Source organism: Buteo buteo, chromosome 2, assembly GCF_964188355.1.
Source record: "Buteo buteo chromosome 2, bButBut1.hap1.1, whole genome shotgun sequence".
NCBI lineage: Eukaryota > Metazoa > Chordata > Aves > Accipitriformes > Accipitridae > Buteo > Buteo buteo.
The window spans coordinates 69,482,777-69,496,663 of NC_134172.1; the positions used below are offsets into that span (position 1 = coordinate 69,482,777).

Below are 13,887 nucleotides of genomic sequence, written 5' to 3' on the forward strand. Positions count from 1 at the left end.
TTGATCGTAAAAGATTCATGTGCCTGTAATTAGACATTCATATGCTTTGAATTAAATCTCATACATGGAGGTCTTGGTTCTGTATGTCTTCCTCCAGAAAAAAGTGTCAATTTATACGATCATCACCATTCCCCTGACCAGTATTAATGTCCCAGTATCATCCTGTCTGTTGCACTGATAGAGCTGATGTGCAGCCAGTCAAAGAATTAGTCTATAATGTTGATCAAGCTGCAGAATAACACCTCTTTCTGGGGTGATTTTTCTGGGAAGAGAGGGTGAGGAACATCAGCCATAGCTTCAGAGATTTGGGTCTAAACTCCTGTGTTCTTTAGCTACAAAATCTCAAATGGTTCTGCATGTTGCCCTTTCCTTGGTGATGGCAGCAATAGGGAGCTGTCCAAAAAAAAAATCTGATTGGGAGGGGGGAGGGAGGGAAGAATTTACAAAAAGGATTATCAATTGTAGTCATATTATTAATCATTAATGCTTCAATATATGTTTTGTGACCTGATTTCATGTGAAAATTCTCTTTGGTTTCTGAAGGAAAGCTCTATGATCCTTGCCATATGGGCTCCTCAGAGCATGGACGGTTCATCTCAGGTGTTTAGAAAATAATTTGCTCACAGCATTAATAGAAGTTAAAACACAAAATTTACTCAAGGTTGAAGCATGTATAACCCAGCCTAGGTTGCTCCTTTTTTGTCCCCTCTTCCCCAACTCTTTGCTTTATCCCATGGATTACACAGTCATCAGACATCTAGTCTTAATGTCTTTCCCATATGGTCACTGCAGTATAACCTTTACAGTGGCAGTCAGAGTGGCCTGCAAATTCACATCTCCTTTTGCGTTCTTGCCCATGGTTGAATGGATGCATACCTGCACAAACATATGGAGTCACGGTCTAAGTGATCAGGGCAGCAAAGCTGTCAAACCGGAGGAAACCTCTCCACTCTTTCGTTTCTCAGCAGGAGGCCCTCTGAGAAGAAAAGGCAAAAAAAATTCCAACAGTTCCACAGGCAGTTAACCCTGGATATTATGTTCAGGAGGGTTTAGAAACCTGTTCTGCAGGCTTCTGATCACTGTATGGGTGCAGAATATTTACCATGCACCTAGAGACCACGACAGACGTAGACCATCATTATAGCTTAATGTACTGTCCACCCAGCTCTTTTAATCCCTTCAGGCATGTATAATAGAGCTCCCATTCAACAGGAAGATGGCTGCAGTCTTTACTATGTCTGCAAAGATCTGCCCGCCAAATCGCTGACTAAACGTAATGGGAAAAACAGGTCAAAGTCTGTAACAGTGCTGCTGGGGTTTCACATGAGTTGGGTAAAAGTCAAGGGGCTTTGGCCATTTGGTTGAAGCAGCTAGGTGCAAGACAGAAAGACTCTTGGTGGTATTAATTCAGACACAATACAAAGAGATTGCATGTGCTCCCATGCCAAAAAAAAATCATGAGTCTATTCCCCTTTCCCTGACAGAGATATTTGCAAGCTTGTACTGTAATCTGTGTTGTCAAAGCATCAAAAAAACCAAACCAAAACAAAACAAAAAACCTGCATCTTTTTCAGTCTGAGAAATTTTAAGTATTATATTGCACGTTCATTCTCATGCTTTTCAAAGGACTAGTACCAAGAAAAAAGAGGGCACTGGGTGCATTGTTTTCCCTAGCTGAGGAGTATGTGTGAAGCTAATACCTTTTCTCAGTATTTTGTATTGTTCCCAGAATGTGTATTCTTCTTCTGTGTTGGTACACTCCTTGGGATTTTAGAGTCCAAATGAATTGTGAGTAAAGTGAAATCTGGAGTTAAAATTCATCTTTATGTGCAAGTTACTCTGAAATCCTGGAACCAAATGGAAAGGATTTTATTTTAGCACTGACTTAAAGAACTGAATACATAGGACAGTCTAAATTCTTGAATTGTGTTGGATCTTTATTAGTACTTTGATGATGTCTGCTGATACCGGGGTGTTACAATCTACAAAATTCCCTGTAAGATGCATAGCAATTTCTGAGATTGTTTGGCATCTTGAATTGGCTCAAATTAAGAAAAACATACTGCAAAAAATAATACAGCACATTATGTCACAGTTTTAAATCAGAGTCATGCAAAGTCATGTTCTAGGTTTTAGTTAACCTTAACTGAAAGGTGTTTAGATTGCCTGTATTATACTGTGTCCCTGCGAGCCTGGACTACATGGTCGTTTTGCCTGGAGTGGCCACTCTGGCTGCTTTCAGTGAGGACTTGCAGTTTGCCTCATAGTGGCTTGGCTGATGTAGAGGCTGGTTTTTCTATGATAGCCATATCTTTTTATTGCTTTTGCATTTCAGAAGTGGCAACATGAGATTTATCCAAGTTGTAAGCAGACAGCTATCAGTGAGATAGAGACAGGGCATGCACTCAAGTTTCCAGCCTGTGCGAACATGCGCTCTGCCTCTCTGATGAGGGACTTGCAGTGGCACAGGTATGTGAGGGACTAGGAGAGGGTCCTCCAATGATAGCGGGGCCTCAAGACCTTTTGGACAGAGTAGCTAAAGTTGCTGCTTGGCCCAGTTGAGGACAGGACATAAATATGATTTTCTGGCATTTCAAGCAAATGTCATAGATGCTGTAAGTTGGCTGGCTGTGAACTGGACTGTCTTGTTGTCACCAGAAGTGATGTTGTGGATCTAAGAAACCTTATTCCTCAAAAGTTTCACTGGCAGTTATATGTTCTTACAAAAAGTTTTCCTTTAAGTGAATTATAATTTCCAATTAAAAAAAAAGTCATTGAAAAGTTCCTGCTTGGCTCTACTAGAGATGCGTGTAAAACCCTAGGGTTGATTTTTTTTTTTCTTTCTTTTTTTTCTTTCTTTCATTGGATGCTTCAAGTAGCTTGTGCTTTTCCCTGCTTTGTTCTCTTGCAGGACCCTAAAGCCAGGACCTGATTGAAACACCATAGGGATTTAATCAAATGTGATGGTGATTCATGTTTCTAATGGCCGAATCTGTCCTTTACTACTTTACAAACTGAGAAGGAATAAAACCCCATTTTATTGCTCGGCTGTTAAAAACTATTTGTAGAAGTTGCTAAGGTTCAAATCAAAAGTGCCCTCCCTTGAGAACTATTAGTTAATTCTAAGTGCCATGGCGTCGCTTTTTTTCTTCTCTTGCTTGAGATGTGGCATTATATCACTACTGCTGTTCAAACATCTGAGAGTTTTCCATTCCTTTGACAAACATGAGCCAAAGTGCTTAAGGACATCTGTTTATTTTATTTCTTTAATGAGAAAACCTTCCAATTTCTTACTGGCTCAGCTGTGTTTATTTACATTTTGTTAGTCATATGTGTGGGGCACCTTGGGACGTTAAAAACCTGCAGAGGCCTATGCTGAGGGCTGCTAGCAGGCATCCTGGTCAGAAAGGCAGAATAAGCCCTTCCTAAGGAAAACACAGTCCTTGGAACTCCATAAAATAGATTTTCAAAACAAATAGAGCCTAATTCACTCAGTAGATCATGGATTAAGTCAAGATGAATACAATTTGGAAAGGATTTTCTGAGGAAGTTGGAGATTTTTTTACCCACTGGAGGCTAAACCTTGTGTTTAATGCCTTTTTAAGTTAAATTAAAAAAGCATTCAATCACTGCAGGTAATAAAACAGTCTGTTACTTTAGACATGCTGCTATATCAATTATTAGTTCATTATTGGAGAGAAGGGAGTAAATAATTCCAGCCATTTGATTATTTCAAATGTGTATTTCAGGAGCAAACATCTGTGTTTATCATCTGTACTGGTTGATGAGAAGCAGCAGCAGAAACAGCAAAACCAGATCCACAACAGCTTAGATGGTGGGCATGGGAGATGCTCTGAGCTTGTGTAGATGTAACCTCTTGTACTAGAGCTTAGGTGAGCAGAGGGTTTTCTAAGCAAAGTGCACATGTGGCATTTGGAAGTATTAAAGGATTATTTCTGACATAAAATATATATCAGAAACTATGCTGGGTTGTCAAACAAGCATGAGTAAAGGGAACCTGCTTTCCAGTATTGCTGAATTGTGACTTGATTTTAAGGGAAAAATAGTTTCAAAAATCCAAAGGGACATAACTTGTGTTAGGAAGTTGCATGTGCAAAATAATGCAGTTGTGCTGAGGATTTCACACCATGATATGTTTCCACCAAGCTCTCCAGGAGTTTTGTATTTTTCACAGAGCTATCAAGGGCTTATGTATAGAAATACAGTGACTTTTCTGTGTTGAGAGGAAGGGAATGAAGATGTATTTGGTTTAAATTCCACTCCCTCTTCTGACTTTTATGCCATGTGTAATAAAAGAAATTTTTTGTAGATTTTTGGTCATGAACCTTTTGTATTACTAAATAAAAATAATTCCTGTTTGTTCTCAAGCATCATGGCCCAGCTTTTAACCTGTATTTAAGTACAGTATTCTCACAGGACTGGAATCCATTTCAGAACTCATGGGTTCAGACACTGGATAAATTAGTGTAGTCATTACTGCTTGTCCCTAAGCATAGTTCATTTAGAGAGGGAGGAGAACCTTTTCAACCTCCGTGTGCTCTTGAACATAAGGATTTAGTGACTGACATGCCCATCTGCTTATTGGAATAATTTCCAAGGTGTAGTCCCCAACCATTTCTGAACAGATACATGCCAGTAGAAAGAGAGTCCTTCAGTAAATACTTCCAATAACTTGGAAGTACCTCTCAAGTCACAGTAAGAATGAATATGAAAATGTATCTGAAGAAAAGGGATTAAATTATATTTACTTTCTGTCCAGCATGGACTTTTCACAAGGTCACACTGTGATGACTGTAGACTTCATTTAAATTTGGTAGATTGTCTAATAAACCTGGATATATCAATGTTTAGGTAAAACAGTATGTCTTCATTTTGGGGGAAAAAAAGTTTAGAGCCTGAAAAGCTGAGTGATTCTATTTGAAAAAGGACAGTCCTTTTTAAAAAAGTCTGAAGTGTAGTCACTTACGTAAGTCACTTCTGAAAATGGGTTTCAGCTCCTGAGCTACTTTGGTTACTTAAAACAACTTTTCTCACAAATACCCACTCTGTCATTTGAAAAGCTCTGAGAAGGTAGGTCTAGCTGTAGTCTGTGTCTATTAAAAAGGTAAAATTGCAAGCTAAGATACTTAAGTGTAGTAAAAGAGCTAAATGTGTTCTCTTCCTCAAAAAGATGGGGACTTATTTGAACTAGAACTGGTGCACATGGTTAATTTCCCATTATTATGAAAAAGCCTTGTTCATGTCTCAAATTCTGATCAAGGTATAAAATGTTATAACCAAAGAATGATTATTCTTACAGACTCTTTTTGTTCAAACATGTGGCCCAGGCATTTGTATCTTTGCTTTTATTTTTTAATTATTATTATTATTATAATAATTTTTTTTTTTTTTCATACTACAACCAAGCTGGTCCATTTTCCAGGAGTTTCCAAGTAATTAAACGCAATTAAAACTATTAAATTCTTTCTTTTGGTGACAACTTTGTTATTACCAGCTAACCACAAGGAGGAGATTTAACTTAGAAAGCCCTTGATTGTATACTAATCCGTCTCTCACCTCTGGCTGACACCTGCGGTAGATAAACCCTATAGAATAGGAGTCTGATGAATACTCTTAATTAATACTTTCTTCCTTGTAGAAAAGTAATTATTTGCTCACGGCATAAACAGGTATTTGGCACAGATTTAAAGAGACTGATTAGTTTTAAATACTAGGGCTTTATTTTGTGTTTTTTAAAGGCGGGGGTTGGGGGAGGTCTGAATCCAAGATCCATGCTCAGAATGACTTTGTCATAACTTTTTGAATGTTGGGTTAATTGGCACATTGCTAAATAGAAGGAGAGTCAGACAACAAGCTGATTTGTTATCCGTCTCAAAGGAGCCAGCTTTGCCCCTTTGCTAATGGCCTGCAAGTCTGAACAGGGTACCTGTAAGGCAGAGGCTTGGAATGGGCTTTCGAGCCAGGATCGGAGGCGAGAGTGACTTGCACTTGAGAGATTGCCAGAGATAAGTCTGCTTCTCTCTTCCTTTCAAAATTACAGTGTACAAGAGGGGAGAGCTGGCTGTGGACATCCAGCCAACTGGATTAGTAGTAGCTGCAGGTGTTAACAAATACATGTCTTTTTAATGCATACTCTAGGGCAAGTATAAACAGTTTATGAAAAAAATCAATCTCAGTGTTTCAGGAGAGCAGTGGTAAGAAGGTTTTAATACAGAGCCATTTGGGAGGATGCTGATGGTGCACTTTGAAGTGTAGCTGCAATGCACATTGGCTTTTGTGTAGATAATGCCAGTACCTTTAGTAGTGAAGATATTGCAATGCAGGCTTCTGTGTAGGTTAGCTCCTGAAAAAGGGTCTAGGGACCTATATACTGCATGCTGCAACATACTTGCAGCTATTTGTACCCACATTCAGTAGCTTAAAACTAATTTGGGTGTGCCTTCACATTCTGCATTCCCTTTGCTTTGCTAAAATACAGGAGCTAAAATATTCGGAGTTTCACGTGGAGTGAGCAGACCTAACTTCCCACTTTAACCCACTGCTGTAATAGTGAAATATTTGTTCTTTGCTCACCTCCAGTTTTTGTGGAAATCATCTTTAAGCAATGGCAGACTGAAGGCTGTTCAACAAGCTCATTTAGCCATCTTCTGTCATCCTTTTACTCAAAATAGAGGACAAAATGAAAACAGAAACAGAAATTAATTTTAGGCAAGGTGTTATTAGCTTGGAGGACATAATTGAACTCAAATTGAAATTCTAAAATGCAGTTCACTTCAAATGTACAGAACTAGTTCAAGGATTAGGAACAGTGCATGCAACTAGCCAACATAAAAGCAACATTCAGAGCAAATGTGTCAGCTCATGCCATTGGGATATGAAAAAAAATGTTCCCCTTGGTGAGTGGACACTTTTGTCTTCCCCTGCAGCATGTTCCACAGGCTTCTGTTGCCCATGTTTTCCTCTAGTAGGACTATCTGCTGAACAGGCAGCAAAATTACCCCAAAACAAGCAGATTTGGAGCTGGGAGTTGGCAGTGCTTCACTTATGATGGAAATTATCTTGCTCACAAGGTGTGGCCATTGTCAGTAGTAGGCAATAGCCCATCAGTCCTTAGCTGAAAGTCACAGCTGTGACAGAAACAGGAGAGACATGTCCAAGGATGCCCTTCTGGGCAAACACTTTTGATCCAAAATGTTAAAAAAGGGCTTATCTTACTCTTTTTGTGTTTTGATCCTTTATTGTTTATGAAGGAGTAGTAGGGAATGCGGGCTTTTTATGTCTCAGTTCCCGCAAGTTGTGCACTAAAGCAGAAATGAGCAGCTGTGCAACTACTACTCCTGTTCGTTAAAAGTGGGAGTGAAGGGTGTATTGAGGAGGAGGAATACCAATCTCTTTGAGAGTGAATACTTCAAAATGACCACTGGTCCCCTGGTGCTTGTTCCCCCAGCCGGTGGGAAGAAGCCTGTTAAAGCTGTGTGTTGGAGGGTTAGGAGTGCCTGGTCTGTCATGTCCAAGCACCAGAGGTTAACACTATAAGTAATTTGTGGGACTGTTTAATTTCACCCGTGAAGGAAGCTCCAACAATGGTGCATGGCAGAGGTGAGGCATATAGGGATACACTGTGGTGCTGGAGGTTTTATTTACAAAAGGAGTTTATTGCCTGTTTTCTATCCCTGCCTCTCATTGTCCTTGTTTGTGAAAGCATGACTCGTAGATTAGCAGAGGGGTAGGACCTCGCTCTTCTAAAGTTACTGAACAAGCACTCAGGGTTGAGTTTTTAGATTAATCTGTTCTCACTGTAAAAAGTGGTTCCTGGAGGAGATTTGATTTCAAGCTGTTCTGTGGTCCATTCTTCCTTGGGCTTTATATGCATCAGAAAACATTGGCTAGATCTGTTACCCAGGAAGCTTGTTCCCAGGGCTTCAGGGTGCACTTTTCCAATGGAAGGACGTGTTAGCAGAGATCATCGGTATGAATGCAGTGACTTTACATTGCTCTGCTAAACTCACGCTACTCTAACCTAGGCATTAGCAGTCTACCAGGGCATCCCCTGCAGCACAGAGATATCCTTTAGTGGTATGGGATTTCTGTGCCTAGGAAGACCTTTCCATCAACATCTTCGGTTAAATTTCATAATTCTCTTTCAGATTATTTACACACTGTACAGAGAATTTGTACAACACATTGATTGATATACCTGTCTCATTTTGGTGCTTTCCTGTCAGTCTGATTTTCCTGTTTATTCATACTTGAATTGAAAGCTGTAGCGGCTCTGTCTTTCCTCCGTGTGGGTACAGCCTCTAGCACAGTGGGGTTCAAATCTGGGACTAGTGCTTCTAGATGCTACAGTAACGCAAATAAATAACTGCCAGTGGAACCCTCGCCTAGTGCCTCTAGACACCTATATCATACTGAGAGTGCTGATTTGCCTTTTAACTTTATCAGCCTCTTTAAGACTTGGAAGCATGCCTTGCTATAGAGGAAATGTCCATACTGTGAAAGCAGCGATGCCAAATCATTTCCCCAAACGACTTCCCCTCTGGGTGGTAAAGTGCATTTTTCTGTTTTATTTTCATTCCATCATATACTTTATCTCAAGAGAAAGATTTTTTTTTTTTCCTCTCATCTACAGTTTAATTTCCATATTGTTCAGCTTAAGAGAAGGTAACTTCATACACTGTGGAAATGTTTCCTACTCCCCATTAGTGATTAATACCAATAAAGCTAAAGACAAAACTTAGAGGATAAATGACAGATACCAACCAATGAGATTTCCTGAAAGGATTTTAAAGGCTAATGATCCTTGAAATGTATAAAAATAAATTGCTTCATTAAAAACTATTTTACAAAATAATTTCTTCCTAGCAGCATATTTTCTTCAAAACAGTTCCCCCGTGTAACTACACCTGGGTAGTAAAATCTGATTCAGTGCTGTTCGCATGGGGCCACAGTCAGATGCCCTGATTACGCCTGTGTCCCTGTGCCTCATCAAGGGAGCAGGTTTGGGGCTTAAAATTAGAGACATGTTCAAGGCAAGTCTGTTAGAGTTTACTTTTTGCCCAGAGGAGAAAGTGCCCTTCTTTCTGGGACAGCAACAAGCATGTTTAAACATGAGTGACAGAGCTTTTCTTTAGATGGGCACAATGCTTGTGAGTCACACACATGGCTGAAACCACAGCCATTCTGCTCTAATTAAAGAGAACTACACCAAGAATGCGTAATAATTAGGTTAGTGTGTAATACACCATCCATGTCAACAGCATCTGCTGCAAAGGTTGATTGAAATGTACTCATCCTCCAAACATTGTGCTCCCTGTTAGAGCTCCTCAACTAATTCATTATTGTCCTGTCATACAATAACATGACTCCACAGAAATCTGCAGAAAATTAGAGCAAAGACTACATATAAATCTGCCCTGGTTTAGCATGGCTTGTAACTTTAGTGGAGGAAAACCACCCACATAAACATAAAGATGAGAGATCCCTGTCCTAATGAAGATGAATTACAAAAACAGCCTGTTGTGGAAATGCTCTTTTTTTTTCTTTTTTTTTTTTTTTTTTTTTTAGTTATCTGTTGTTGTTTAGTTTGAACAGGCACAATGCTTTTGAGCTATAAGTGTTTATCAAATTAACCACAGATTATTTTGCTTGTGTTTTTGAAGTATGTAATGAATAAGAAAATGTTCTGCTAGAAACCTTGTTTGCATCAGTGCATTTCTATGCTTTTGCAGTGGGTTTAGGAACAAGGTCAGTTGTTTGGGGGTGGAATGGGTGGTTGACTTTATGCATGAGAGACATGGAAAAGTGACTTGAGACTCATTTAATATTGCAGGACACCAGGCGGGTACAGCAGGTCGCTTGATTGTGTTTCAGAGTAACAGATCCACAGAGGCTGTATCCAGTGCCCATTCGGCAGCTTTGAAGCAGTAAGCCAAGGGCTGTAGGAGCCATGCGGCTGCTACCCCCCATCCAAGTGGGAGCTTGGAGGACTGAGAAGATCTGCTGTGCGCATGCAGTTAGCTGTTAATGTAGTCCTCCAAGCCAGAAGAAAGGGAAACGGCCCAGCCAAAAGTGTCAGTTGCTTTTGCCACGCAGGATTGTCTATGGGTGGCTTCTCTGGCCAAGCAGAGTCACCCCTCTCAGCTTGGGCTGGTTTAAGCTTGCACTTGCTGACTTGGTGAGGAAATGAAGTGACAGCGCTCTCACGGGCAGTTGTGGTGTCTCGCCTGGGTAGCAAGGGCCAGGGAAAAACATAAATTTTCTAAAATGAATCCACTAAATGCACTAAAGTAGAGCTGCAGGTAGTGTAGTCCTCTTCCAGAGGAATTTACTTAATGTTTTGCCGCTGATGTTGGTAGGAGCAGGATCTGGATGTGAGAAAGTTAACATGTGCTTAAGAATGTGTAGAAGCCATTTTAGAGCTGCTGGCGCGTGCATGTTCACATTGTGCATGTTCACATTCTCATAATGGTTAAAAAAGTATGTTCTTAAAAATGCTGCAGGCAGCCAGAGCTTCTGCATCATGTCCTTCCCTTTTAGGAAGCAGTTTGGGACCCTATCAGGGAAAGGCCAAGTTAGACCCACACCTAGCTAGGCAGGGGGCTGCTGATACAAAAAAATGGCAGAATGAGCAAACCATCACAGCCAGCCAGCCCATGCAGATGGGAGCAGAGGGTGCATGTTGCTATTTCTGACACTAGCTGGAATGACAGATGAACCCATCCAGCACTTTAATGTGCTGTGTCTTGTCTTGTTTTGTCTTTTTTTTTTAATCAATGTAGTTATTTGGGTGTAACTGCCCTTATGGCTACAGTTCTGGCTCTGCAAGCATGCTTTATACCACTGCAGAGCACACTCTGTCCTAAGCAGGAATAGTCATACTTGGATGAGCATTTTATTGTGCTATAATTGGGTTTGCATGGTAGAATAGGATTGTTGTAACTCTGTTGATACTGTTAAATAAGTAGGCAGCTTCAGTGGGGATGGAAGAGAATTGCAGTAGTGTGGCTGGTCTTGCATGCCCTGCCCAGGTGCACCAAGTGCTGCCAAGGACAGTAGATACTGTATCATGCGCTGGGCTCTGCTATGGGAATAATACATCTGCCTTTCTGTCCTGTTCTGTGCTGATCACCTGAGTTAGCACGGCAGTGAAGACTAAGCCAAGTGTGCTGAGACACATGGATTGCACCCTTCAGAGAAAGAGACTCAATTTATGTCTGAGCTTCTGGGTTCTGTTTTCAGATTTTCCTCACCAAGTTGCTGTTTGACATATTAAAAGAGAATAATGCTGACCTTCTATGGCTGGTTTGAAGAGCAAAGTCAGGAAAGGATCACCCTCTGTGTGCTCTGTTGCTCCTGACTATCCCCTAACCATTCACTAATGAAGCTATTGGAAATCAATTCTTGGTCTAACCTACTGAAGCAATTCTTATATGGTCTCAGGTGTTTAAAGGTTCTTGTTATATTGTCTGAAGTGTGTGGGCTAGTATTGGTCAAGGCAAGCCATAGACATCCTTCAAAGAACAGAATTTGATTATCTAGGAGAGCAAAAGAAAGGATGGGAAAATCATGTTAAGATACACTTGGGAAATAAAATTACTTTAATGAACATATCTTCAGAAACAGGAATGCGTAGATCCTATGTTTGGTCTAAGATCTCTCCCCCCTCCCCCCCAAAAAAAAAAAATTAAAAAAAAAAAAAACAACAAACCCAAAAAGAAAATCAAAGTGAATGGAAAAAAACTGATTTTCCCCTAACAGGACACTACAACATCTGTGCGGATAGGTCTTATGATGGAAGAAATGATCTTCAACCTTGCAGATACACATCTGTTCTTCAATGACCTGGAGGTATGTAGCAGCTTATTTTATTTAACATCTCTCTGTCTAATCATTTGCATCTGGTCTACAAACTTGTTTTTCTGGCCAAGAAACTTTCATTTTTGACCCCAAAGAAATGGGCCTTAGACGGCTTATTGGAAGCATACTTCACTGTGTCCCTTTGACATCTTCATTCTGTTAAGGAATTTTTTTCTAAATACATAGTAACAATGATGGCTTTTGGCAGTTTTACTAAATCTAATAATGAGGACATTGCTGCTGCTTCTCCTGAAATTTGCTATTTAATAATTTTATTAAGCTAAATTAGCATAGATCCTATGGGGCAGGTAGCAATTAGCTGTGAGCCAATGCAGAGGTTTTAAAAATGGTCTCTGTTCTTGAGGAAGCTCTGTTTGTACACACAGACAGAGCAGGAGGTCTGCTCAAGCTCAGGCACACTGCAGGATGAAACTATGGGAGTTTCAACATAAGACCAAGGGGAAGAATCCTTCCTGTTTGTGGCATGGTTAGATCTGACTATGCCTTACACAAGATGAAAGTCCTTTTGAATATACGGTAAAATTCAAACAAAGTGATGCTAGCAGAATTCTGTTGCCAGCTGAGGAACAGCTGTACAGCACTGATGACAATTTGTTTGCATTTGCAATCAGTAGAAAGAGTCTGAATGAGTCACATACAAAGTGAGTAAGATGGGGTTTGTGCTGTGGGCACCTTGGAGTCAGAATACTGCTTGGAGGTATTTGGAGGAAAAAAATTTGGCCTCCCTGGGCAGACTTCTATGGTCTTTTTCTTCACTTGAAAAAACAGTTTGTTTCTGTGCCAGATGAAATGAGAGAACTTTTTCTGTGCCTGATGAGTTCAGTGAGAACTTCTGGTACCTTCACTGCTTAATTGCACTGTGATCCTCTGCATTACAGAAGGTATAACCTTCCCTGCCACCTGTCTTCTTACAATCTGAGGTTTCACTTGCTGAGAATTTTCATTTCCTTTCGTAAGACAAGTAGTGGGTAGCACCTGAACTGACAGACTTTTCCTCTTTCAGCTTTTTTCAAAGCGGGAGTTGGTCATGGGGGTACAGAAAGTGCAAAGTGAAAAAATCCCTCTCTTAGGGGGAAAAAAAAAAAAGAGAGCTGCTCTTTGGGAGTCCCGGGCACTATATAAGTAGTGATAATATTTAATACACAACCAGCACTTTCCACCCATAGATCTCAATATGTGATGCAAAAAAGCTTCATGTCTTGCACAAAGCCACCCTCCAGAAACCCTCTGTCTATCTAGACTTTTGCAAGAACATAAGTTGGCAAATAATTTTAAAACAAATTTTCTCCTTGCTTCACTTACTGCTCTAAAACACGAAACAAAGTAGTAAATTGTCTGGCCTCAGTCAACTTCTGCACATTTATCAGTCAGTAACAGAAGTAGAAGCAGAGTCCTTAGGTCAGTTTTGTCTCACATGGCCTCTCAAGTTCTTCTTCAGCCACTATGGTAGAGCAAAGTTTTTAATTATAAAAAGTTAGTATGTTGTGTTTCTTTTCCTCTGTGGTTTCTAGACATTAAGGAAGCAAAAGCTAAACAAAAATCCCTCAGATATGGGACTTTCTCATTCCAGGAGGACTATGTAACAATTAGTCCAGTGAAGAGCTAAAGTTAGCATTCTGTCTCCAAACAGAAATAAAAACCTTCTGCTAAATACCTGGCCTCCATCTCCAACACAGGAAAAGAGCCAGGTGCTACAGGGCACATCTGTTCAGCAAAATATTAAGGGAGGTTGTCTCTAAGTAGTTTGGGCTACAAAGATGATAAATAAAACCATCTATGTTACTACTGCTATTCTGTTGCTGCATGAGAAAAGAGAAGCAATTTTTTCTGATTTCCTAGGCTCTTATCAGCTTACCTGCTCTTACTAAAAAATTGAGAAACACAAAGTTGGCAGCTGAATGAGTGAGTCAATATAGCCTTAATGGGCTTGTCAGAGGGTGTAATGGGACATGGGCACCTAAAGGTGAGAACAACTTGCTGCTGGAA

The 13,887-nt window shown here is 40.2% G+C and overlaps 1 protein-coding gene across 8 annotated transcripts in view; it reads left to right on the forward strand.

Moving 5' to 3' along the window:
- The window catches only part of EYA2 (EYA transcriptional coactivator and phosphatase 2), a 105,429-nt gene that overhangs the window by 75,814 nt on the left and 15,728 nt on the right, over positions 1-13,887 (forward strand). For all 8 annotated transcript variants that reach the window (XM_075018724.1, XM_075018695.1, XM_075018703.1 and 5 more), the window contains one exon: positions 11,782-11,871. In XM_075018724.1, coding sequence (XP_074874825.1) covers positions 11,782-11,871 — 90 coding nt within the window. The remainder of the gene's footprint in view (positions 1-11,781; positions 11,872-13,887) is intronic.